General features: G+C 39.8%; 1 protein-coding gene and 1 pseudogene across 4 annotated transcripts; both read left to right on the top strand.

The window, feature by feature from the left end:
- The first annotated feature begins 259 nt into the window (after positions 1-259).
- LOC116265141 (U-box domain-containing protein 35-like) lies at positions 260-11232 on the top strand (annotated as a pseudogene).
- Positions 11233-15828: 4596 nt separating this feature from the next.
- Positions 15829-24540, top strand: LOC116265156 (U-box domain-containing protein 35-like). Of its 4 annotated transcripts, none has more exons than XM_031645682.2 (11): positions 15829-16118; positions 16218-16298; positions 17653-17897; positions 18237-18358; positions 18949-19070; positions 20016-20194; positions 20751-21058; positions 21218-21319; positions 21666-22094; positions 22935-23684; positions 23918-24540. In XM_031645682.2, the coding sequence occupies exons 3-11, from the start codon at positions 17702-17704 to the stop codon at positions 24119-24121; spliced, it is 2412 nt and encodes an 803-aa protein (XP_031501542.1). In that variant the 5' UTR covers positions 15829-16118; positions 16218-16298; positions 17653-17701; the 3' UTR covers positions 24122-24540. The 4 variants fall into 4 exon arrangements, with proteins under 4 accessions (XP_031501542.1, XP_031501541.1, XP_031501543.1 ...); XM_031645681.2 differs by having other exon boundaries at positions 15830-16118; positions 16218-16469; XM_031645683.2 differs by lacking the exons at positions 15829-16118; positions 16218-16298 and adding an exon at positions 16475-16602.
- The last annotated feature ends 393 nt before the right edge of the window (positions 24541-24933 follow it).

Genomic DNA, 24933 nt, shown 5'->3' on the forward strand with positions numbered 1-24933 from the left:
CCCATGTCAAATCTGTTTTGAAATCACTGAATGATGCATATCGAATACATTGATGGTGGGATTTCTTCGTCTTTGTCCTTTTTAATGATATTTCCTGGTTTATTTCTTTTCCATAATTAGTAATGAATTTGGCTTCACTTCCACCAACCCTCTCTCTCTCTCTCTCTCTCTCTATATATATATATATATATATATATATATATATATATATATATGTGTGTGTGTGTGTGTGTGTGTGTGTGTGTGTGAGGGCTGGATTGCTAATGGGCAACTGCTGGAATCCAGCACCTCTCGCACGCTCAGGTGCATGTGATAATAGCTGCCTGATGCACTGCAATGGAAATGGAAGAATCTAGGCCAATTACCTTTGTGTAACATTATAACCGCATTAAAATACAGGTTTTAGTGCTAAGACTAGGATTGGAATATGGTTTTCCTGTAACCTAAACGAAATTTTACTGGCTTAACACATAAACATTTGCCTAAGCTGTGGTAATGAGTGTGACGGTCTGCAGTAGGCTAGAAGGGTCCTTATTAGCTGCAGCGATATAAGGTGTTTAGGCTAGTATGAGAACAGATTATATTAATATCAAATGCTATTAACATTATTCTGCTTTTGTCATTGTACCATCAATGATACTTCAATAAGGCCTCGAAGGGCATATCTATGGTCCTAGATGGGACTGACATTCAATACTAAGGAGCTGTTTGACAACAGTAATGTTGATTACTGTTCCATGAATGTGTTTTTTTTTTTTTTTTTTGGGTGGATTCGTGGGACTGAAACAGTTGCCAAACAGCACCTTAACCATCTGATCTTAATTGGTTGGTTCATTTTCAACTTGCTTTTTTAAAGAAGAATCTACAAATATTAAACATGAGTGACGGGTGTAGGTAATTATTAATTTAACCTCTTTTGTCTCCCAACTCTTCAAACGCAGGTGATGGGGACGGTTAGCAAACAAAAAACGGGTGAAAAAGTATGAAACCTTTCGCCGCCGAGCATCCGACGGCCAATATTAAGAAATGCGATGCATGTCAACTCTCGTTGTGCGACGCATGTTGTTGTGTTCAGTTCAGTTTGGGAATAACCGTTTTCTAGACAGGAAGTTCCAACTCCTTACCATAAAAATGATATTTTGCCTCCAGGTGCATCGCCTTCTCAGAATATTCTCCATGAAGCTCAGGTTAGGAGGGCCGCTTTTCAACGTCACGTCTGCTGGGGAATGGAGTTTTGAAGGAAAAACATGTAAGTTGTGGTGCTCCGACCAGATGATTCCCTAGTACATGCCCATCTGATGCCGTTTGATGACCACTGTCTACCCATTATTTTTATGCGATCTTATTTGCTTGGGAAAACTTTAATAATAATAGTATGGAGAAAGTGGCACCTCGTCCGTATTGGAGGCCTAGACGTGGCCCTCAATTTCGTGCTCCAACAAAGTCTCCATCTGGTGGGATTGCCATTTTCCAGGGCCTGGATCCATCTGCCGACCCGTTTTCTAGCCCACTGCACCGATACACTTTTTTGTTCTCGGCTCTTAGTCAAATTCATGATACGAATACGTATTAGTTGCAAGTCGACTTGTGCCTCCTAGTTGTCGACTTGCCGTTACATGTCCATCTTAGTAATTTTGGGAAGGAAATGACCTTTTATGAGTTTTCAAATAAATGCGACATATTTTGTGAAAAATGACAAATAAAGGCACGAAATAACTTAAAAAACAGAAATGGTCGGTACATTTTTTTTTTTTTAAGTATTACGCTGTGTCACTAAATTAAATTCTTATCAATTTAGCCGACGCTTTCTGTTTTTTTAAGTTAAGCTAAAATTTACTCAGGCCTTTCTTTCGCAGCTTTTATAAAGAAGCGTCAACAGGTGAGCTTTTGATCTAATATCCAACCAAGAATGGCAGATTTGCTGGGGGAACAGAATGCAAGTATCTTTTATGCATTGGGTTGAGGTCCAGGTCCAGATGGTCCCAAAGTTCACGCTGATCGAATTGTACTCGCAGTTTTCCCTAACCATGTCCAGGTAATAAGGTCAACGTCAGGTCGAGTTTTCAAAATAATCCGACAGAGTGGCAGCCGGAGCCTGAAGGAATGGGGTCCGTCCAATTTCAAAGAGTGGGTCAACCGAGTGATGTGGGGCCAAATTTGTGGATCTTCATTCTTCGCCATGTTTAGACATGTCTTTGGGGCCCTTCTGCGTCGACCCACCTGCAGCTTGGTGGCGCGAGTTGTCTGGACTCGGAGAGGCCAGTGGGCTCCGGCTTGACCAGGCTGGGTTTCACTAAGACCCATGGATCAAACAGCTGAGAAACAAGTCAACGACCGGTATGTTTTCTCATCCCTTTGATCCATACCCACGTTGCTATAGCATCAAAACTTGGTTCAGTCGGTGGTGCGTGTTTAGCAGTCAAACAAACCACCAGTTTTCGGTCGCTTGACAATGCAACTGGTCCGCTGGTCGTCCCTTTCAGATTGGTCGAGTGGTTTAGCATATAAGCACCATGTTATCAGTTCGATTCCTATAGGCACAATGGCATTGTATCCATCCAAGGCTCAAAGCAAACCCTAAACCTTGGAAGTAAAAAAGAGGATACTTCAGCATCTAAGGTATCTCCCAATATAACAAAATGAAAAAAAAAAAAAAATCTTTTATTGGCTTGGGGGGACTTTATATTTTTCTCCTTTTTTCTTCCTAGAGGCATTAACGTAATTTTGGGCACCAGAACATATTTGGATTGGAACATATATCTGGAATAAGATTCCGGGTCCGAACCAAGTGCATAAGATGGTTTAGATGCTCCAAGCGGTTCTAGTCGGATCTTCTTTTATAATTTTCTTATGAAAAATATATTTTGGCAAATCCAGATTCCAGCAACTCAGTGTTCTATTGCATGCAGGGTGCTACTGGGAATCGAACGGGTTCTGTAACTCTGGGGCCGGATCAGAGGAAGGCAGTCTTCATAATTCGGATCAGGTATCATGGTGGCGACGATGAACATGAACTGTCCCATATCAGACCGGCTTGTGCCCCCCAGGTCCAGCATCAATCCCGGTGGATTCGGATGCTCCATGTCAAACGGTCTATCGTTTTTGTGGTTAGATAGAGAGAGAGGACGTGATTGCCTCTACTTGATCACCATGGGTATTAAAGAAGAGACAGGTGCGGTTCTCAGTACGTGTAGAGAGGTCTTCTGGGATGTCTTGTTCCAGTTGAACTCACAATGGTGGCCGTGAAAAGGTTGAAGGTTTTTCAGGGAGGAGGCACGAGCTTTTTCTGCAACTGCAATTGAGTTTCTTCTCCTCGTTGGAGGGTATATGGCTTTCTCCATACTTGTTTCATGCAGCTCGAGAAGTTCTTTTTCTTAATTGGTGTTATCTCAAATTTAAAATTTTGCCGACATTTTTTTGTTTTTTCTTTTAATGAGTGGGAAGTTCTTATAAATAAGATTTTGGTTTCCTGTAATGGGAAATCTACGGTAGCTTTCTTGCGCGGACGTAACTTTGGTGCTGCACCTGCGCGTAGTTTGTTGGCTCTGCATGATTACTCATAGCTTTCTTAAGAGGAGTTGAGTTTGTCATTTTCAGCCGAACTGTATATTTGTGTTAGATTCCATCGACATGTATTCTTGCTTTTGATTTTCTTTTTCCATGTTTATGAGTTGTTGAATTGGCAAATTCATGACCCGCATTAGTCTGTAATTTTTTTCTTCTACAGTCGGAACTTGAGTCACTTGGCCCTCTAAGCTTGAGAAAGAGAAAGAGCTTGACATTTTATTGCCTTGTCTAAGTTCTCTAGCTCCGGTCTCATTGTCTTCTCAGAATAGTCGTGTTTGTTCTTATTAAAGAAGGAAAAAGGAAGGACCAGTTGCAAGTGTAATTGCACTATGCTGTTCAATTGCATCTAAAAATAAAAGGTTTATGCTTTATTATTGCTATTGTTTGTCAAAATTCTGACTGCAGGGATGTGACAAACATATTCCAAGATCCAGAACAGCATCTTTAGATCCGTGCTTTTGAACGCAGAAGAAGAACTTGTAACGCAGAAATTTTAGATCCTCTAGTTTTTTATACTTTAGAAGCCTTTCCACACATCTGGACCCAGGAGCGAATTCACTTATTGTTACATTTCCGAAAAAGCCCTTACAGAAGTTGATATCTAAAGCGTAACTTCATAGACTTGCAATTAGATTGCAACCGAAGGATTTGCTACCAATCAAGAATATTTGAATGGATTTACATTCTCTTGCTGATCCCTTTTTGGCCCTTGATTCGTTTATGCAGGCCGCAGCAAGTGTAAAATGTCCTTTCAAAGCTGACTTTGTACTAATCTACCGGAACCAATTTGAACTCTGGCGTCTGATCCGATTAGCAGCTCTGCTGAAGGACGCTGCTTTGTGCTGCCAGTCAATAGCAGTGCAATCTGCGGGAACCAACTTTGTTGGCCGTATTTCTTCTCAAGGGCGGGCGTCGGAAATTCTTTCCAGAGTAAAGTGTAATCTTGTCGTTACCTATTGACATTAATTTTCACAATTGTTGATCTTGCTTTAGAGACGAAGATCTAAATATTCCAGATAGAAAGTGGAAGGCTCTGATATGGAGAAAGAACAAATATCTCCAACCACGCCATCTATGGTAGTTGCAATCGCCGCCAGTGGAAAAAAGAACAGCAAACTGGCACTCAAATGGGCATTGGACAACTTCTCTTCTAGTGAAAGCAAAGTTTTATTTAAGATCTTACACGTACGGCAAAAAATTACAGTAGTTCCCAGCCTAAGTACGTGAGTTTTTAGTTACCAGTCTTTCTTTATTCATTTTGGCTAATTTATTATTTTCGCGGATCTGATAAAATATGCTTGTCTGATAATATAATAATATATGCCTAGAGTCTTTTCTTTCATGTTTTATTTTAATTATAGTCCAAATTTAATTCTGTTACGAATTTTCCTGGTTAGAGATTCGTTGGTAGTCTGATCAGTGCACTGGCCGTTCACCGGAATGATGCAGGGACGATACTTTTCTCTTGAAAAAGTCATTCAATTTTTCGCTTGTAAATAGGCCAGGATGGCGTGTATTGACCGATTTTTTGCTAAAACAATGATAATAATTTTATGTTTTGATCTAGAAAATCATATTTTAAGAATGTTGATACTGGCGACTCGATATGGCTGCTCTCTGTATCTTTTGTGAAAGTGCTTTGGATCCGATCCCGGTATTAGCCACACGGGCCAGAAAGAATTTAAAGAAGAAAAGGGTCAGAACTAAAACAACAGAAGGTTTGTATATTAGCAAGTAAACATAGTCCGAGCGCGGTAGGTTTCTAACTGAGGTTGGAGCCTAAGTTATTGAAAGAACCCATAAGTGTGACAAGCTGTACCAGCTACCCATTTTGATGAGATGGATGCTTGATAGACGGAGAGAGAGAGAGAGAGAGAGAGAGAGAGAGAGAGAGAGAGGTGATGTGGCAAGAATTTCTAACAGTATATGGCTTTGTTGGATTTTATTTGATCATTTGCATTATTTATGTTGGTTGTTCTTAATGTCTATAAGAAATTCATTGTATAAGATACAAGTGGACAAAAGATGATTGTTCTTCAAATATTTCCGGATGTCCAGTGAGATATGTTTAGAGGATCTTTGCTTTCCTTTTATCTTCAAGGCATGTTAGAAGGCCCTTGTGCTATGGATATGAAGTCTCTCGGAAAGTAAAAATTGAAAATTGAACAACGAAAAAATTATGTACACCTATCATGGACATAATCTTGTCTAATTTCTTTTATGCCTTAACTACTTTTTATGCATGCAGTGGGGCCGCTTCCAATTGCTTCTGTTCGGGAGGATATAGCCTCTGTTTATATTGATGAAATGGAAAGAAGGACAAATGAGATGCTGGCTCCTTATCGAAGGCTATGTGCACAGAAAAGGGTCTGAATTCTCTTGTTTCTGAATGATCATTATGTCATGAATGTACATAAAAGTGTCTGTACCGATTTTCTAAAGTGTTTGTTGCAAATGTAGGTAGAATCCGAGGTATTGGTGATTGAAGCAGAAGATATAGTGGCTGCAATCTCTGCAGAAGTTGCTAAATCTGAAATTAGCAAGCTTGTCTTAGGATCCTCACCTCGTAATGTTCTGTCAAGGTATTCACACCTTGTACACACCTATATGTACTTGATTCTTTCACATTTTTGTCTGTTTACTTTCTCAAATGCAGTAATTGTGAAAACGGTTGATTGAACACCTGTGTAAGAAGTGATCTCGCACTGTCTTGTCTTTGTTTCAGAGAACTATGTGACACCATTTGACATTTTAAACTTACAATGGGTTGGGGGTTCGAGACGGGCAACGTCCAGCTGAACCAGTATCTATTATTGTAGCTTCGGGTAAATGAGCATTTGCTCACCCACTGCCTGAAAAGCAGCAGTCCTTGGACCAGACTCTTAGACTGGGAAAGTCCACTCAGGACTCAGAAAACTCAGTCTCAAGCAGGCCTATCCTACTTCTTTTCCAGACAAGAGCTTAGACCAAAATGAACTACTTTATTATGAATAATATCAGACAATAGATGTCTCACGTGCACAAGTTGTAAGTGTGCAGGTAATGAGTCTGTCTTGTGTATGCAGTCACAAGCCTGAAGCAGGCTCTCTAAAAACCAATGAATTCCCCATCTAGATGGGCATGACCCCCTAAAGGATGTGTCATCTGCAGGTTAAATGTGCATGTAAAAAGGGCTATCTTTCATTCAAATAAATGGATTAAGGTGTGAATGTCTGTATGTGCCAATGACTTTATTTGCGGGATATAGAGACTAAATGGTTATTAGTAGATTTTCCTTGTGTACTTCGTGGAACCATTGTACATATGTTACAGGTCAATTTTAGGTTAGGTATCTCTATGCACAGAGAGATATTAATGTGCAGCTTGTAGAATGCAATTGAATTCACAGCTGTATCTTGGTATAAACTTGCTTGTATAAATGAAATATGTAAAGGAAAAAAAAAAATATCTGAACTAAAGGAGAGGATGAAATATCTAAAGGAATATAAAGAAAGAAAAAGCTGAGCTCAAGAAGAGGACTTATATTTTTATCGGGGGAGTATTGCATCATGTTCGAGGATTTGATTGCCTTAGGCCCCTTTTATAGCACATAATAAGTGATTTATTATCATTCATTGCTATCAAATTGCAATAAAAGTCCTGCTTCTTTTTTTAATGTGAATGAAGACCAATGTGAAAATATTTAAAAGTTTAACAACTTATATTCATCATGCTACAAGGATATTTAAAAATTGAATGATGATGCAATCTTGCAATTGCGTCCACAATTTCCTTCAAATGTATTTCCATGTTTCTGTGATATCTTTGTCACATTTGTGATGTAGGTCATATACTAAATGAACTTTTTCTCATGTGAAGGAAATTTATTGAAACCAACACATCCACCAAAGTAGGTTGGGATCCACACTTCTGTGTGGTCTATTTTGTCTCAAAGGGAAAATTGTCATCTGTGCATACAGCAAGTCTGGAGACAGATAAAGTAGCTGATGTTACAAACCAAGCAAGTTTCTCCCGCAACAGCTTTTCCAGCTATGCTTCAGCCACACAAACAGGTAAAGACATCTTATTTACTTAGTCACAATTCATGAGTATATGTTCTAGCCTAAATAAAGTCAAGATGCTGATTATGCTCTCTTACGATTCTTTTTCTTCATTTTTCGATATCTTTTTTCACCCTCTGTCCTGTTTGCCGTGTTTTGGAGTATTTGCACGTAACTGTTTTTACATTGGCAAACATTCGTAGATGGAGGGTCATCCCTTAAGGATCTATATGCACCCCATTTTCTACTTATCTGTCAAGCATGTTTATGTTGTTAAACATGTTCACAGAAAAAAGAAAACCTTGTCCTGGCATGCCTCCTTCTAATATTAATGACCAAAACAACAGTTCTTTAGTAAATGAGAAGAAATTCAGGTCCAGTACAGGAACATCACAAGAACAGCAGGAGAACACTATCTAAGATAAAGCTACAATAAGCTTTTGCCAGTGCTAGGAAAGTGGCTAGAAGTACTCTGCAATGACAACTTGATGCTAGAGGATTTTCACATGGCTAAGCTGTGTTATTCTGATTCCAGGTTGGTCAGATGCAGGTTCTTCTAGTCAACAGCTTCAGTTGCCTAGTCCATCCTCCGCAAATTACGGAAATAAGGTTCCTCCAACAGGAAATCAGTTTAACAGTGGTGAGATAACAAGTCCTGTCAATGCGACTCATCCTAGGACTCCTCGAGGAGTCAATGATGAGGAGGCTATTGTCTCTGTTAGTTCTGGTTATGCCGAAAAACATGGTGGGAGTACTGGTACATCTGATATTAGAAGCTTTGAAACAGATAATCATTCAGGGGCTTCTGCTCGGACTGCTTCTTCAGGCAGCCCTGCAGATTCAACATTATCAAACATCCAGGTAATAGAGCTGCGGCTATTCTTTTCCAGCACAAGTTAATATATGCTGAAAGTTGCTCTTTCATAACTGATGATTTTTGCAACTATTTTGATCAGATAACTGATGAGCTAGAAAGGCTAAAAATTGAACTTCGTCACGTCCAGGAAATGTTTAGGATAGCTCAAGATGAGAAGGCTGATACTGCTCGCAAGGTAATCACGTCTTCCTCTAGAGGATATTTGTGCTGTTATCAAAGTTATTAATCGGAGAAAGTTTTTTTTGCTTGACCATTCCTAATTCCTGCATTTTGACAAAAAATTGAGGACCATAAGAATGCCCTCCGAAAAGATGAAAAGATATGCAATTGTCAAGAACCATAGAGAAAATAGTTGACAAACAGTGATGCACACAAATTATGTTGTAAATGCTTGCCTCTGTCTAGATTAGAAACCTTTCCATTAACTGTAAATGTTGGTTCTGTTCGTCAACAACAGCTACTAGTCATATTTACCAACCAATTTTGATGTTTTTTCTTCTTAAAATTTTAGGTAGCTGAGTTAAGCAGCCTCAAGATGAAAGAAGCAAACAGACTCAAATTAGTGAGTACAAAAGAAGAGAATGTGAGAGAAGTTGCAAATTTTGAAAAGGAAAAACGTGAACTTGCTGAAAGCGAAGCTGAATTTGCAAAGGAATGCTTGGACAGAGAAATCATTCAGAGGAAAGCTGCCGAGGTCATAGCTGCACGTGAAAAGAAAGAGAAACAGAAGCTGGAAAACATGCTTGTTTATCTGGATCAACAGTTTGAGAAATTTGAATGGGATGAAATAGTTTCTGCTACTTCATCATTCTCAGATTCTCTTTGCATTGGAGAAGGCGCATATGGAGCGGTTTATAAGTGCACTTTGCGACACACAACAGTAGCTGTGAAAGTCTTGAAATCAATTGAAGTAAAAATGGACAAACAATTCCAGCGGGAGGTATGCTCTCGATTTTCCACTGATGCCAAGAAATGAACCGATCTTATCTCTCCTGTAAAGAACTAAAGAATTTGAATTGCAGAAAGCTCAAGCAGTCAGGCACTGAGTCTCTGGTTTCATGCCCATGTAGTGGGGACTTGATCGGTGTCTCGGTTGAGTTTTGTTTGAGCTCTTTATGGACTCGCAAGACACCACAACTGTTTTAGGTTCTGGTTCCCAGTTTCCTGAGGCTGTGATTATGTTTCAGGCCACTGAAAATTTCTGAGATTGCTGATCTCACTTACAGTGGCCAGGCTATTGATCGAGTCTCTTGAAGTTCTCATTAGGAGATTATTTTTGGTGGTTGTTATTTTATCATATTTGGATTATATTTTGTGTTCTGAATTGCAAGAGGATATTAAGTTTTTTTTTTTCTTTTTAATTTTACCTGGGTTTCAGCTTGAGATACTGAGCAGAATTCGCCATCCCCATTTACTACTGCTTGTTGGTGCTTGTCCTGATCACGGCTGCTTGGTTTATGAATACATGGAAAATGGTAGTCTGGAGGACAGGCTGCGCAGAAAGCATGGTACCCCACCAATTAGTTGGTTTGATCGTATTAGAATAGCTTGGGAGGTGGCTTCTGCACTGCTGTTCCTGCATAGTTCCAAGCCACGACCAGTTGTTCATCGTGATCTAAAACCTGCTAATATCTTGCTCGATCGCAACTTTGTAAGCAAGATTGGAGATGTGGGGCTCTGTACTCTCATCCCTGTGGATCATGAAACCATGGCCACAGTGTACAAGAATACAGCTCTTGTGGGACATACTGTTACGTGGATCCAGAGTACCAAAGGACTGGTTTAGTCTCACCAAAGTCAGATACATACGCTCTTGGCATTGTAATTTTGCAATTGTTGACTGGACAACCTCCGATGGGCCTAGCCCATTTTGTGGAAAAGGCAATGGAGGATGACCATCTGGAAGAAATTTTGGACGACACTGCAGGGAATTGGCTAATCAGAGAAGCCAAGGAGCTGGCAGATCTGGGCTTGCGTTGTGCAGAACTCAAACATAAAGATAGACCAGATTTAAAGGATGCAGTTCTTCCAGTTTTGTGGAGATTGAAAGAGGCTGCTGATAGCGCAAAACAGTCGACTTCCAATGTTAATGCACCTCCGAGTCATTTCCTCTGCCCAATACTTCAGGTTAAGCCTTTCCTTCTGTGATGCCAATCCTGTTCTACTTTTGAGGCTTCAGACATTCACCATTGCTCTAGAGTTTATTAATTTTATCTTTCCTGTTACAGTGCCAGCATCTAACCTACGTTTTAACTGAAAGAATCATCTCGTAATAATGCAGGACATAATCGAAGATCCATGGGTTGCACCAGATGGATACACATATGAGAGGAAAGCCATAGAGAGATGGTTTAAGACACATGATACATCGCCTATGACGAATTTGCCTTTGCCAAATAAGAATCTCATTCCCAACCATACTCTATCTGCTGCAATTTCAGAGTGGAAATCCAAGAACCAGTGAGACCATCATTTTCCCACGCCCTCCAAGAAGAGATCAGAAGTACTTTTTAAAGACTGTGTACATAATTAGACGGTAAGGTGTTTCTCTCTTGAGCGGCAAAAGGAAACAGTACAGCAGGTGATCTACGTTCATGGTCGTTCTGTATCAATTTTTTATTTTCTCTTTTCTGTATTCTCTTTCCCGTTTCTGGCCGTCTATCTCATCTCTTTTCGACCATCAGCTGTTTGTAATCTCAGAGAGTTGTCGGTCGTGCAAACACGAAGTAGTCTTTGATTTCTTGTGCACGTTATTTTTACGTTCTTTGGCTTTCCTTTTCGTTCTTCTGGTTCGGTCTATCTGTTCAGGAACTGAAAAAAGAGTTGTTAAAAAAAAAATTCTTATTTACTTATAAAAACAAAAGAAGAAAAAGAAGATAATGCCAATTTGATGTCCTTAAACCAAGTTTCAACTGCCCAGCAAAATGTACATGAAGCAGATGGTAGTTGGACCAGAATGTGACGGAACTTCTTCAAAAAGTCGGATCTAAAAAAAAAAATCATACGATTAAGAAATCATATCAGATTCAGATTTAAGAAATGACTTACAATCATATCGAGATTAAGATTCAGTTATAGATAAGCCTTCCATTTGATTTAAATTCAGACTCAATTTTAAATAAATATCTATCCATTTTTTAAATAAAATAATTGTCCTTATCTTCATCCTTGGCTTTGACAATACCAGCAAGAAGAAATACATTTTTGAAACTAAATAATTTTCCCAAGTGCGTGCTATGAGCCACGATTTTGAAGTCACGAACGAATGTGTGAATCGCCATAAAACAACATTGATGGGCTTGGTATGTCGATTGTAAGTTTACGTGTTTGTTTGAAACACGGAAAAGTTTTCACCCGTCTCTTTTGGGAGCATTTGATCTCCTTTCAATCAAAACAGGGTAAAAGGTTTACTCTTAAATGCTCTGCCATAATTCTCCTTAAAATGAGGAGAAGACTTTTCCTACCAAGAAAAAATTTAAAATGGAGACGATCTTCACTATCCAGATTCAAGTTATCCGGGAGAAAGTCACCCCATTTCCCCTGCAATCAACACCAGAATTTGGGAAAATAAAAGAATAAGAATACCCAAAAGAAGTTGATATTGTTAACGATAAATGCGCGGATATTAGATAGCTATCTATTGTTTATTTAGTTAACGGAAATTTGTCCACAAGTGAAGTGATTTTTTTTTTTTTAAGTTTAATACCAAAACCATAGTCTACATGAAATTTTGTTTTCAGATAAGTTTAATTTTTGTTTCCTTTGTCGCCTTTTTTTTCTCAACCTTGTCGCATAAAATATCAATTTTCATTTTTGCATGGATCCGTCACTTGCATTGCTTTGTATCGAAAATAAATTATTGTTTTGCTAAATAACTACTATTAATTTATCCTTTAATAGCGCTCATATCCGCTTGTACGGGCCTCGAATCGGTCGATATTTTGAGAGAGTCGCTTTGGTCCCCGTATCGGCACCTGCGTTCACAATTTTGTAATAACGATAATGCTACTAATAAGAATAAAAATAAATGATGACCGAAGTGGGTCCCGCTAGCGGGAATTGCGGGCCTCACGAGGAGTTGAGCGGGACGGTCTCTTGCTCCTGGCGCCGACCTCGGCGAAGCATGAAAGAGCGACCGCGTCTCGTTCTCTCATTTTCTTGGTTGGTCAGAAGTGCGCCCCCCTCCAGATTATTCCTTTTTCTTTTGGGAAAACGAAATCACGTTCCTCTTCACTCCCCCCTCCTTAAATTCAAACCATGATGGTTAAATCTGGATTCAGGGCGCCATTGCCAAAGCGAGAGAGACAGAGAGAGCAGCAGCAGAAAAGGGTTCTGGCGATTGTGATGATGACGGAGAAGCGGATATGGTCGACTACAAATGATGGTGGTGGAGGTGATGATCGAATTGGAAGTCGATCCCTTCTCTTTTTCGACTTCGTTGTTTGCATGGCGTTGGTTCCAGTCGCTGGTCCGTCTTCCCCGCAGACCCCCACACCTTTGGCTCTGGATGAAGATAATCGCGACTGTTTAGACGAATCCGCTCGTTTCTTTTACACAGTCCCCACTTTCCTTCATGTATTCCCTTTCGTCCTTGCCTTGCATTGTTAAAGAAAAGAAGATTCGTCCTTCGAACCGCCAATATTTCTGGAGAAGCGTAAGTTTCGCCTCCCCTGTTTTGGCTATGTTAATTTCTTGAGAGTTCAAGAACGATTGCAAAACGGACGTCGGCCCACCTTACCTCTGTTTAATGTATTTATGTCTTTTTTGTTGCTTTGCATCGGAAATTCCGGCGGCGAATAACTTGATTGGCCAAATGACAGGATATCCCCATTTCAAGATTGCTTCGTCGGTGGCGATCGGTGGCCACCCGGAATCTTTGTGGAATGCCGATGGCAGCAACACCAATGTTAGTCGCTGCTTGTTGCATTGGGACGAGGTGTGATCGAGCTGATCGGTGCGAATTTTAAAGCATGTTTCCCGAAACTCTGATTTGGCTGTTCGTCTGACGACTCTGACCTGCTGTCGTATCATGACCGAGAGTAGTGAAAGTACAGACCTGATTCTTGCAGATTTCCGCATCATTAATCGAATTCATGCTGCTGTCCTATTACTTCTCAAATGCAAAATTCTGGTTTACGGCGTATACATTAAGAGCGAGTCAACTCTGCGAGCAATCAATTGTTTCGAACCACCAGTTTCACTGGATTATTAAGGTTCCTACGAAGTTATCTGGATTTACTTTTCTGAAATCAAGTTGTCCAGATAGTGATGTTCACGTCAGTTGGAGGTATGTACTCTTCTGTCCTCTTTTGCTGCTTGCTGTTGGTACCCTAAATCAGCTTTCCTCATACAATTGAGGCCTCTGAATCTTGCCACCTACTCGACGTCAGTAGGAAGCACCGTTCGAAGGACAGACATGACAAATTTTCACTATCCTATATGATCACATTGTGAATAAGCTGTTTTTCACAATGTGAAACCGTCGTAGCGGTCAATTTTAATTAGAACAATGGTAATCCTTGATTTTCTTACCCTTCCGTATTTTCAGGAAAGAAAATTGGGTTTACTTCTCAAATAATTCTTGTTAACTTCAAGCTTCTCATTCCCTGTGTACTTCAAACCCCTGCTTTTCTGCTTCTCTCCTCCGCATGGCTTCTCAATATTGCGTCCTTCTGTGACAGCCATGCCTTGTAGGAAGATTAGAAAAATTGATGAAATCTTGAGAATCTTGGAATGTTGTGATTTCATTGATACTGTCGATTTTTACATTTTTTGCTTTGCCTTGTATTTTTCTACGCATTTGAATCATCTGATTTTTTCTTCTAGAAGAAACATAAATAATGGCTCAAAACGCAATTACTATAGTGGCTCAAACGGTCTTCAGTTTGGCACGAATTAGGGCTTGTCTAATTTGTATTCCATGCTACTTGATTTCAATGAAATGCTCATGGGATTTTATAATGATTATTATCACAGGGAGTGCACTTCAGCAAATAGCAATGACCCTTCACAGGACAGATTGGAACTTTGAAGTGGAGAAGCGGGGTGGGCTACCCCCAATCTACAGGAAGGAGTACTTGCCCCGAAAACAATACAGGTTACTGCCATATTGATAATGAGGATCACTTTTGTATTGCTAGTTTGACAAAGAAAGCCATTGGAACTGTATGACTTTTTACGTGGTACAGCAACGGTGATAGTAATGTGTAATTTTTGTGTATAGATTATAGAGATAATATTTTGGTTATGACCACGTAGCAGTTCAAACCTAATCTGGTACAATGAGTGCAGGGAACTTGGACTCCAGATGACGGTACTTATTGTCATTGTTTGGCCGTAGATCGTCTTTTTGTAGTGTCAAGTAAAACAAAATTTAAAACGTAAAGGTTTATTGAATGATTGGGCATTGGCTGTTCAACCCACTGCTATTGAAATTCCATGCATCTATGTGGATTTGACATGACAAGTTTGCCTGATGTGGTAAAGATCAATGGTAAATTTCATAATTCATCAAACTAAAGATCCTAGGTATGTACATGTAAGATCCTTATCTTACTTATTTGCATTAAGAAAATGTCAGATTGAAGGCCTAGTGGGTAGGGGCGGATCATAAATCTACAGTTCTCAAAACCTAAAGATCTCAAATTTGGGACTATCAACCTTCTCTTTTAAGTTATTACCATGCCCTTGCTTTAAATCTTCACCGATCCAAATATGAAGAGGGTGACCAAAATCTGGATCGTCGAACAACTTGAACGTTGGGACAGTGTAGCCAATGGCGTGACGTCTATGACAAAAGAAAAGTCAGATTTTCCAAACAAAAATTACTTGCACGCAACCCCTTTCCAGTTTCTTAAATGTTCTTTGCTTTGCACTATTCTGAAGTTAGTAATCCCTTCAACTAAAATATTTTGCTTAGCAATTCGTAGATTTAAATATCTTGGGAATTGACTTCGCTCCAAGTATTGCCTAGAGATCTAGTTGAAGGTTAGCGTTGACTGACAAATACATATGACAAGCACAAGAAAAACCAGCAGACAAGTCTGAACACGAAAGCTGATCCAAAGGCCTAGGCTCGTGCGCTGGTGATATTTGACTTGAGTGCCTACCTCGGGCATCGTCTAGTTAAAAAAGAACAGCAGTTGACTGTAAAATAATAGGAATATTCTCTTTGTTTTCACAATTTCTTACTTGAACACTTCAGATTCAAGCTTTAGTTGTCAGTTATTATTAATAAAGCATCAAGGCCTATTAACAATTCGGAAAACGTGAACAACCTTGTGACAGTTGGCTGAAAACGTTGGTTTCTGATTGAATGTTTCCAAAAACTTTGCTCCCCTGCATTTCTTTGTAGCGATTAATGGCGGTCTGTACTGTCAGAGTGATGTTCTTAGTTGTTTCTCAGAGCGAGATGGGGAGGGGATGTGTGGCTGAAGCTGGTCCACGCTTTTAAGAGTTGGTTGAAATTTGGCACCTGTTTGTGGCAGTGTCCACATGAGACAGAGATAGCGAGAGAGAGAAAGAGAGAGAGAGAGAGAGAGAGAGAGAGAGAGAGAGAGAGAGAGAGAGAGAGAGAGAAAGGGGTTGGTGTCCGTTAATACTGCAGAAGCAGCAGTAAAGAAGACCAATTGTTGGTGAGTCAACTGCTCCTTGGCTTGTTTCGTACGTTTGAGGTGAAGCTAATGATGACTGCGACTCACCATAATTGACATTTCTGTTGTTTATCTGGCTAGGATGAGCGTCGACCGTCTTTGGGTTCTTGCCGTCTGTTTGGGGATGAAGATGGCAATGTGAACGAGCCGTTCATTGACACGGTGTCACCTTCTATTCACTTGCGAATCGTTCATCTTTCTTTACGGCGACTTTTCTGCGAGATTGTGGACTATACGGTTTTTGAAGCATGAATAAATTTTGCGGTAGCTTAATTTACTTCTTAGTTCGGGGTTTCGGTTCCGCGATTGAGTTGCGATGAACTGACGAAAGTGGTAGATGTCGTCTTCCCCTTGGCTTATTCTCCCTTTCTATTTTTTGCTTTTGCATTTGTTATGGTCTTCGTGCATGCTTAGTTTCTAGTAATTGGGATTCGTTCTCGATGTTGCCCATAATTAGCCTTTCCAGGTGATACGAGCTGTGCTCTTCTTCTTCTTCTCCTTCTACTACTCTCTGTTTGTTTTACTTTCCGTGGAGGTTTGCTTTTTCTAATTTCTTCGGCGTGAATTAATCGGCTTTGTTAAAGATATAGTGGGTCTCTGTTTCCGGTTGACAACTTGGAGGCTTGCTTCTTTTATAAAGCATCAAATGATCATTCGTGGAACTGTGTACAGGTTCTGAAAAAACAGTTTTATGCTTTCTAGGGGTTATTCTGAAAGTTTGTAAAAGGAAAGTGGTAGAACTGTTCTTCTTGCTTATTATGTATGTGCGTGTTTTCCTGCTCTTGATAATGCTTTGAGTTTGTCTTATCTTCTGGATTTTTTTGGGCATGAGTTTCTTTCTTGTAGTTTTCATCTTTGGAACACCAGGTTTTTTCACAAATAATTCAAGTTCACTTTATGGTGTTGGACCCTGGCTTTATGATTTTCTGCCAGGAGCTCAAGAATCTTGGTGAAGCGGCACCCATATTATTCCTGATTTCCTGTTTTTCCTTTCAGTCTATGCATTTGCTTCCACAGTTAAATTTTAGGGGCTTTTCTCCTTGTTGAATTTGTTAATTTCCCATGTGGTGTTATATTCAAGTCATACTGTCTTTGTTCGTCAGAAGCAGATTTTCTAATGGCTGTTCTATGATTGAATTTGTTTGAACTTTGCCCTTTTATAAAGAAAGGTTTTTAATACCATGAACCTTTTCCTTTAAGAAAATACTGTTTTCTAGCTTTACACGAATTTATGAAGTTTCTCTTATTGGTTTAGTATGTTCTACTAATTTCGTTTTTATTCTTTGTAAATATTCAATACTCGTTAAATTTGATTCTGAGAAGCATTTGGTGGAAGTTTTTATCCAAGCTGCTGCTAAATGTTCTACCTTTATTTTCTTTAAAAATCAGGATCATAGTGATCCACATGCCACTAAACTCTTTTTGTGCTTCTAAATTTTCTAAGTATTTCGGTGTTGTTCTTAATCATGTAGGGACATAAGGTGGCCTTGATTTTTATATGCCGTTTGTTTTGTAGTTCTGACTGTCACTCTGAGGTATTCTTCCTTTGGCGTTGAGGGTTGGGAATGGAAACCCACGAGAATAAAGATGAGGTTATACCTGCACCGTCTATTTCACCGTCAACTGTCACAGTTGCCATCAGCGGAAGCAAGAACAGCAAACATGCACTCACGTGGGCTTTGGAAAAGTTCATCCCCGAGGGAAGAATCTCTTTTAGACTATTGCATGTTCATCCAAAAATCACAATGATCCCAACGCCAAGTAAGTAGTTTATGTCCAAAACTATTTTCTCGTATTCCCTAAAATATTGTTTTCTCTTTCTACTATATCTTACTTTGTGGTTATTCTGATATCAGGTCACCTAATGCTTCAATAATCAAGTTTTGAATTGTTTGCCATATGTATAGTCATTTAGGGGCATCGAATTTAATTGGACATGATAAAAATTTAAATTCATTGATCAATGATGCTAATCCTCAGATCATAAATTTTTTTCTGGTAGACCATGGCATCTTGCTTAATTGGTGGATATGGCACCAGAGGATGTGATTTTTTTTTTTTTTGCATCTATCATGTACTAAATGGTTTCTTTTCATACAGTGGGCAATTCACTTCCAATTTCCAAAGTCCGGGAAGATATAGTTGCTGCTTATAGGAAAGAAATAGAGTGGCAGACAAACACAAAACTTCTTCCTTTCAAGCAAATGTGTGCTAAAAGACAGGTACAATTTTCTTGTTTCTTATGCACTTTTTGATATGTTTACAACCGTTACTTTCAATGGTTGATGCACGTAAGGCAAGCTGGTAGAGGATCCACCTGGGAGGTTTAGAATGCAGGAGAATAGACACATTAAACGACCAGTTCGAGGTTTCTCATCATCTAAAATAAATAAATAAGTGGAGGGTCTACTCTGCAGCAGCACTTGACATTTTTTGATGTAGTTCATGTTTCACCTTCAGATCTTTCTGCCTCTTTGACATGGGCCCCAGTTGTTTAAGGATCAATGGGAGCTTGTTCGTGAATTGACCAAGTCAGCTTCGACCATAGTGACAGACTTGGGTTCACTTGGGCAACATGAGAATTGGATACTTGATCCAGATGGTTGCCTTACCAGCTTGCTCATCATTTGCATTTTTCTTCCTTTAGTACCATTAAGGCTCCCTTTTTTGTTTGTCAAGACTGATTGTGTTCTGTGAAAGATGATTTTGCTATTACGTTCTGTCCATAATTGTGATCTGTATCTCGAAACCCGCTTGAGGTTGGCCTATGTTTTCCTAACATAAAAGCCAAAAACAATGATTTTATGTACAGGTGGAAGTAGAGATTCTTCTGATTGAATCTGATGATATAGCGAATGCAATATCAGAGGATATTGCTAAAACTGAAGTCACTAAGCTTGTTATAGGTTCATCATCCAGGAGCATAATTTCAAGGTAATATTCTAATAAATATGTTTGTACATTTACTGTCCATCAATAACCCCGCCACATAAGGAATTCTTGTTGGGTTACGTCTCAGTCCTGTGAAAATTATCATGTAATTTCTGTATTATACTCATTCTCATTTTGATTGAAAAAATTATTTCATTTTAATCCTATGTTCAAATAATGGTTTTTCTATATAGTTGGTTTATGAAATTATGATGTTTGACAAGACATCCAGAAGGTGCACAGTAATTGCTACTCTAGTTGGTTTTTATTATGCTTAGCATGGGCTTTAGGATGATGGGCACCCATAGCCTTTTTGCTTTAGGTTAAGAGATAAAAGAACATCTTGTTGGAGTTGCACCACCTTTTATTTCTCTCAGTGTACGTCATAGTGTACGTCATTGATCGTTCTCTCCTATGGTTATCATTTTGGAAACTTATGCTCTACAAAGAGTTGCACTAGAGTAGCGGAGTTGATGCTTATTTTTTAATCAATGCTGTCCTATATGATATAGCCATATAGCTACTTTGCTTACATTTGATTGTGTTTTGCATTCCAAAGCTATACTAATTCCACATTTTGTTTTTGGTTTAGGGAGGCATACATACATACATACATACATACATACATATATATATATATATATATATATATATATATCTCTGTAATCAAACATCACTTTTGTTGTTTGCATACTAACTAGTAACTTTTACCTTGTTCCTTATCATTTTCACTGTGAAATTCTCGAAAATCCTGCTTTGTGGCAATAGAGATGACACTTGCACAACTACTTCTACTACCTGACCGCTTATTTTCTTACTATGGCAGAATGACATTGTGCATCCATTTTCTCTTTGATTGTTTGTTGTCAATCAGTATTTGGATGTAGTTCTTTATATTTGTTTATTATGCATTTGACTAAAGAAAAGCTGTATTATTTGGAGATTCAGACACCGTGGTCTATCCAGAAGAATCTCTAGCAGTGTTCCGAACATTTGCACTGTATATGTCATTTCAAAAGGAAAATTATCATCCATCCAATCGGCCAGCTCAGTGGAGAATGGTGTAAGGAGCTCTGGTACGACCTCCTTTAACAGTGTCTCATCTTTAGGTTCCACCACACAAACAGGTAACAGAGTTTCCTTGCAACAGGTGGCAGCATTTTTTTGTTTGCTTGACTATTTAATGGGTTCAAGTTCCATGTTACCTTGAATTTTCCTGCTACTGACCCAATGGAATAACTACGGTATTTGCTAAGACAATATCAGTCAACCAAGTTCCCGCTTTGCTTTTATGGCCTTCAACTTGGTCCTAGTTGAGTTTACATCAGATCATGGTCACAAAATCTTAATGACTTGCTTACAAACACGCCCATTTGCATGGGCCTTTAGATCCCATGTGTTTCCAGTGTCTGACCTGTAGTGCCCTAACCAGATCCCAGTCTGCTATTGGATTCAGATTCATGTATCATTGTATCCATAATATCCAAGATTGTCGGTTTATGGTTTCCAATTTTTTTTGAAAGTATCACATAGATGGACTCAACCGCAGTTGGAACTTCAGTTTTTCTGGATAGTTGAAGGAAATGTCAAGCCATACTAAGTGCATGACTCTTGCCTTAGTAATAATACCATGTACTTCACTACTTACACTGTTGTTTGTTATTGCTAACACTATAATGGCAGAATGGACTGGTATGAGCCCGTCAGATGAAGATAGTCAGATGCCTTCTCCGTCTATGTTAGATCAGCATTGTCAGGCTCTGTCAAATATGAATCGGGTTATTCTTAACAGTGCAGTTGATATCAACCATTCTAGGAATTCGTCTCTTCCTAACATTGAGGATATTATCTCTCTCAGTTCTGGGTATATGGAAACACGTAATACTGCCATTTCAGCAAGTATTGGGAGCTTCCAAAGTGAGACCCTGTCCTGGATCTCAGACCAGGCAACTACATCAGACATTCAGACAGAAAAATTCTCTGCCTCACAAGTAAGACATAATGTCGCCCATATCTATCATGGTATTGTCTCTTGTTACATAAATGATAATAAGTTTGACTAGCGATCAATTCCAAGACTGCACATTAATTATTTGGTTTTAACTTTGCCTTGGTGTACTCACATGTTCTTTTCTTTCACAAATATGCAGTTGGATCTTGATCTTGAATTAGAGAAGCTGCGAATTGAGCTTAGGCATGCCCAGAAGATGTGCAGTATGGCTGAAGAGGAGACGGCTGATGTTTCTCAGAAGGTAACTAAGTCATCGGTGGTGCTTGTTATGTGATTTAAGTCAGAAGTCTTATGAAAAGTTAATGTGGAATCCATGCCAAAGTGAAGTCATATGGATTCATCAAGTTGCTACGCCTGACTTGACACAATTTGGCTGTGGGTGTGGCTCCAATGAGACCCAACTATTTGTCTGTTTTCTGTTGAATAGCTGATATATGTATATATATAACACATTTGCTGCACCCTCATCTATACCTGCATGGCTGCACCCACACCTCCCACTTATGACATAGATGGCAAGTAATGTGCAGCATATACAAATGTTTTCCTGCTCTAATCATTTCTTGAAGTAATTTTTGTGATATTAGGTGACCCAACTTAGCGCTCTCAAGATGAATGAAGCAAGCAAACTTGAAGAAATAAGCTGCAAGGAAGAAATGGCGAGAGAATCTGCAAAATGTGAGAGGGAGAAGCGTGAAGCTGCTGAAAAAGAAGCTGAATTTGTAAAAGAATGTGCGGAACGTGAACTCATGCAGCGGAGAGGTGCTGAAAGTAGGGCTTCACGAGATGTGAAAGAGAAAACCTATATAGAAAATACACTGGAGCGACTGGATCAGCGATACAAGAAGATTTCATGGGAAGAAATAGTGTCTGCGACCTCGTGCTTTTCTGATTCACTCCGAATTGGAGGTGGAGCATATGGCACTGTCTACAAATGCAGGTTGCATCATACCACGGTAGCTGTTAAGGTCCTTCAGTTAAATGAAGAATACAAGACCAAGCAATTCCATCAAGAGGTATGGAACTTTAAAAGCCATGGTGCAATATTTCATGGATACGGTGGCCCCATAGCATTTCTTGGTTATCAACTCAACCTTAGGTTAATGGTTGCTCGAGCCTAAGTAACCAACTTTTGACAATGGGAGGTTGGCCATCGGATTGTTGATCTCGAAACAAGCACAGATGGGCCCACCTGGTCTTCATCTTAGGATAAGTTTAACTTGCTATTAGGTATTTTACAACAGAAGGCAGATACAGTCAGAGAGAGTGAGAGAAAGAGGAGAGAGAGAGAGAAGGATGCTGGTTTTTGTTTAAAGTCATTACTGTTATCTGGGTTGGTAATACCACTTAGCAAGGGCAACGATATTTAATAACACATTTTCAGTCTAAGGCTAGACCAACTTAACTCTAATTTGCACAAAAGAAGAGAGAGAACCAGATAAAGCTTGCCAAGTGCCAACAGAGCCCAACATCTAAATTTCACCTCCGTTCGCCTGACAACAATCAGGATTGTGAAGTGATTTTATATTTCTAATTAATAGGAGTCCTCAGCTGTGGCTTTTGGTGAATCAGCACTGTTCTTAATTAATCAACATAGTTTAAGGTCCAATTGTGGTACATCTGGTAGGTTTTCCACTACTTGGTTGCGACATGGTCTTTTTCCTTTTCAGCATATATGCAGTCGGTTCATTTCTCTTCCTCTTTGAAACTCATGCTATAAAATCTGTGAGCTTAACACATAACAAACTTGGCTGTTATCACATGCCAAAATTGAGCAACTTACATCTTTGGAATTTGCTTTACGTATTACATTGTTTTCACAAATATGATGGGCAGTTTTGGCTTCTGGATTTCAGCTTGAAGTGTTGAGCAAAATTCGCCATCCCCATCTGCTGTTGCTTCTTGGTGCATGCCCCGATCATGGTTGTTTGGTTTATGAGTTCATGGAAAACGGCAGCTTGGATGATCGGTTGTTCCGTCAAGGCAATTCTTCCTCAATCCCTTGGATTGATCGCTTCCGAATAGCTTGGGAAATAGGCTCAGCTCTACATTTTCTGCACAACTCAAAGCCAAAGCCGATTGTTCATCGTGATCTGAAACCAGCAAACATATTGCTTGACCACAACCTTGTGAGTAAAATTGGTGATGTTGGTCTAGCTACACTACTTCCCACAAATCTTGCTACTGGTACAGCCTACAAGAACACAGCACTTGCTGGCACATTTTGTTACATCGACCCAGAGTACCAGAGGACTGGTTTAGTGTCGTCCAAATCAGATCTATATGCACTTGGTGTGGTAATCCTGCAATTACTGACTGCTAAACCTCCAATGGGTCTTGCCTACTTGGTAGAAACAGCTCTCTTGGAGAATAGGTTTGAAGACTTGTTGGATGTCACAGCTGGTGAATGGCCTCTTGAAGAAACACAGGAACTGGCAGCTTTGGGTTTGAGCTGTGCAGAGTTAAGGCGCTCGGATAGGCCAGATTTGGGGAATGCGGTTCTTCCAATGCTCGAGAGATTGAAAGGGTTTGCAGAAACGGCACGGGTTTCAATGCCCAAAACACAAAATTTACCCCCAAGCCACTTCGTTTGCCCGATACTTCAGGTCATTGGCATTCATTTTCCCTCGTTTTTTTCCCCTCGTTTTTTTTTCCCTCCCTGCGTGTCTAGTGATCTTGGTCTTCGCGAGCTCTCAATTTCCTGGTTATCCACTGATAAACAGAGCTAGGTATTTCTTCAGGGATGAGCGAACGATCATTCCACGATTCATGAACATTTTATATTCCATGATGATCGATTTATTGTTTTAGATTCATTTGGAGTAGTTGATTGTTGCAGGATGTGATGCAGAACCCTTGCGTGGCGGCTGATGGTTACACATATGAACGAAGAGCAATAGAAAAGTGGCTAAGCATGAACGACAAATCACCACTGACAAATTTACCGTTACCCAACAAGTTCCTTATCCCTAATTATTCTCTGCTTGGAGCCATTAGAGAGTGGAGATCCAAAACGTCCGGGATGCTCAACAAAAGAAGTTAGAAGGCAAGCCATATTTTGCTGGTGACTGTAATTGCAGGATCTTGCGCTGCCATTATCACTGGATTGGGTTAAAAATTTCTGCAGACTTGCTTTCTGAGGATCGATGGCAGAATTGGTCATACGAGGTAAGTTCCCCTCTACTTTAAGCTTCTCATATATCAGCAAATGCAAATTACAAGAGGACATCGGATACAGGTCACCACTGTGACTTGGATTTCAGTGATAGGTTGGGAAATGCTGCATCAGATTAGAATCACAGTTGTTCCGTCTTCAGTTTTGGATAGTTCCCTTTGATGTAGGGAATTAGCATTGTAAATGGTTTGTATCATAATTGTGAATGGGCAGAAAGAGAAGGAACGTCGTTGATCCTGGTTGGACAGAAAAATTTAAAGGAATAAAAGTATATTCTGAAATCAAAACTGGTCGCTGAAAAATCTGCCGATCCTCTCGCTCTCTCTCTTGTGTGTTCCGCTGCTTGTTTCTGATCGTTTTAACCTCATTAGGGTTTTTAGCGCTCCTCAATCTACCAGATGACAATGACTTCCACCGTTCCACGGCTTGTCGCCATCGGATGGAATGGTCCGTGCTACCTCATTGCAGGAATCTGCCGGCCACCTGGAATATCCATGGACGCTAGCCCCAGAATATGCGGAGAGTGGCAGGTATCAGGGCGCTCACTTCATCCGCACCAACCATGGTCGATAAGATGGCCCAACATTGAAAAGCGGCCAACCGATATACCTTGGCAGGAGTCTTGGTGGTTGTTACCCTCCAGAGACCGCCAGTAGTAGAGTCCCTCGTAAGTTTTCCGG

This window comes from Nymphaea colorata, chromosome 12, assembly GCF_008831285.2.
Source record: "Nymphaea colorata isolate Beijing-Zhang1983 chromosome 12, ASM883128v2, whole genome shotgun sequence".
Lineage (NCBI taxonomy): Eukaryota > Viridiplantae > Streptophyta > Magnoliopsida > Nymphaeales > Nymphaeaceae > Nymphaea > Nymphaea colorata.

Bases quoted from the DNA above. Each gene is read 5' to 3' on its own strand.
- LOC116265156 (XM_031645682.2), top strand. From the start codon at position 17,702: ATGGAAACCCACGAGAATAAAGATGAGGTTATACCTGCACCGTCTATT. The intron at 17,898-18,236 runs GTAAGTAGTTTA...CTTTTCATACAG, and splicing joins CACAATGATCCCAACGCCAA to TGGGCAATTCACTTCCAATT. The intron at 21,059-21,217 runs GTAAGACATAAT...ACAAATATGCAG, and splicing joins AAAAATTCTCTGCCTCACAA to TTGGATCTTGATCTTGAATT.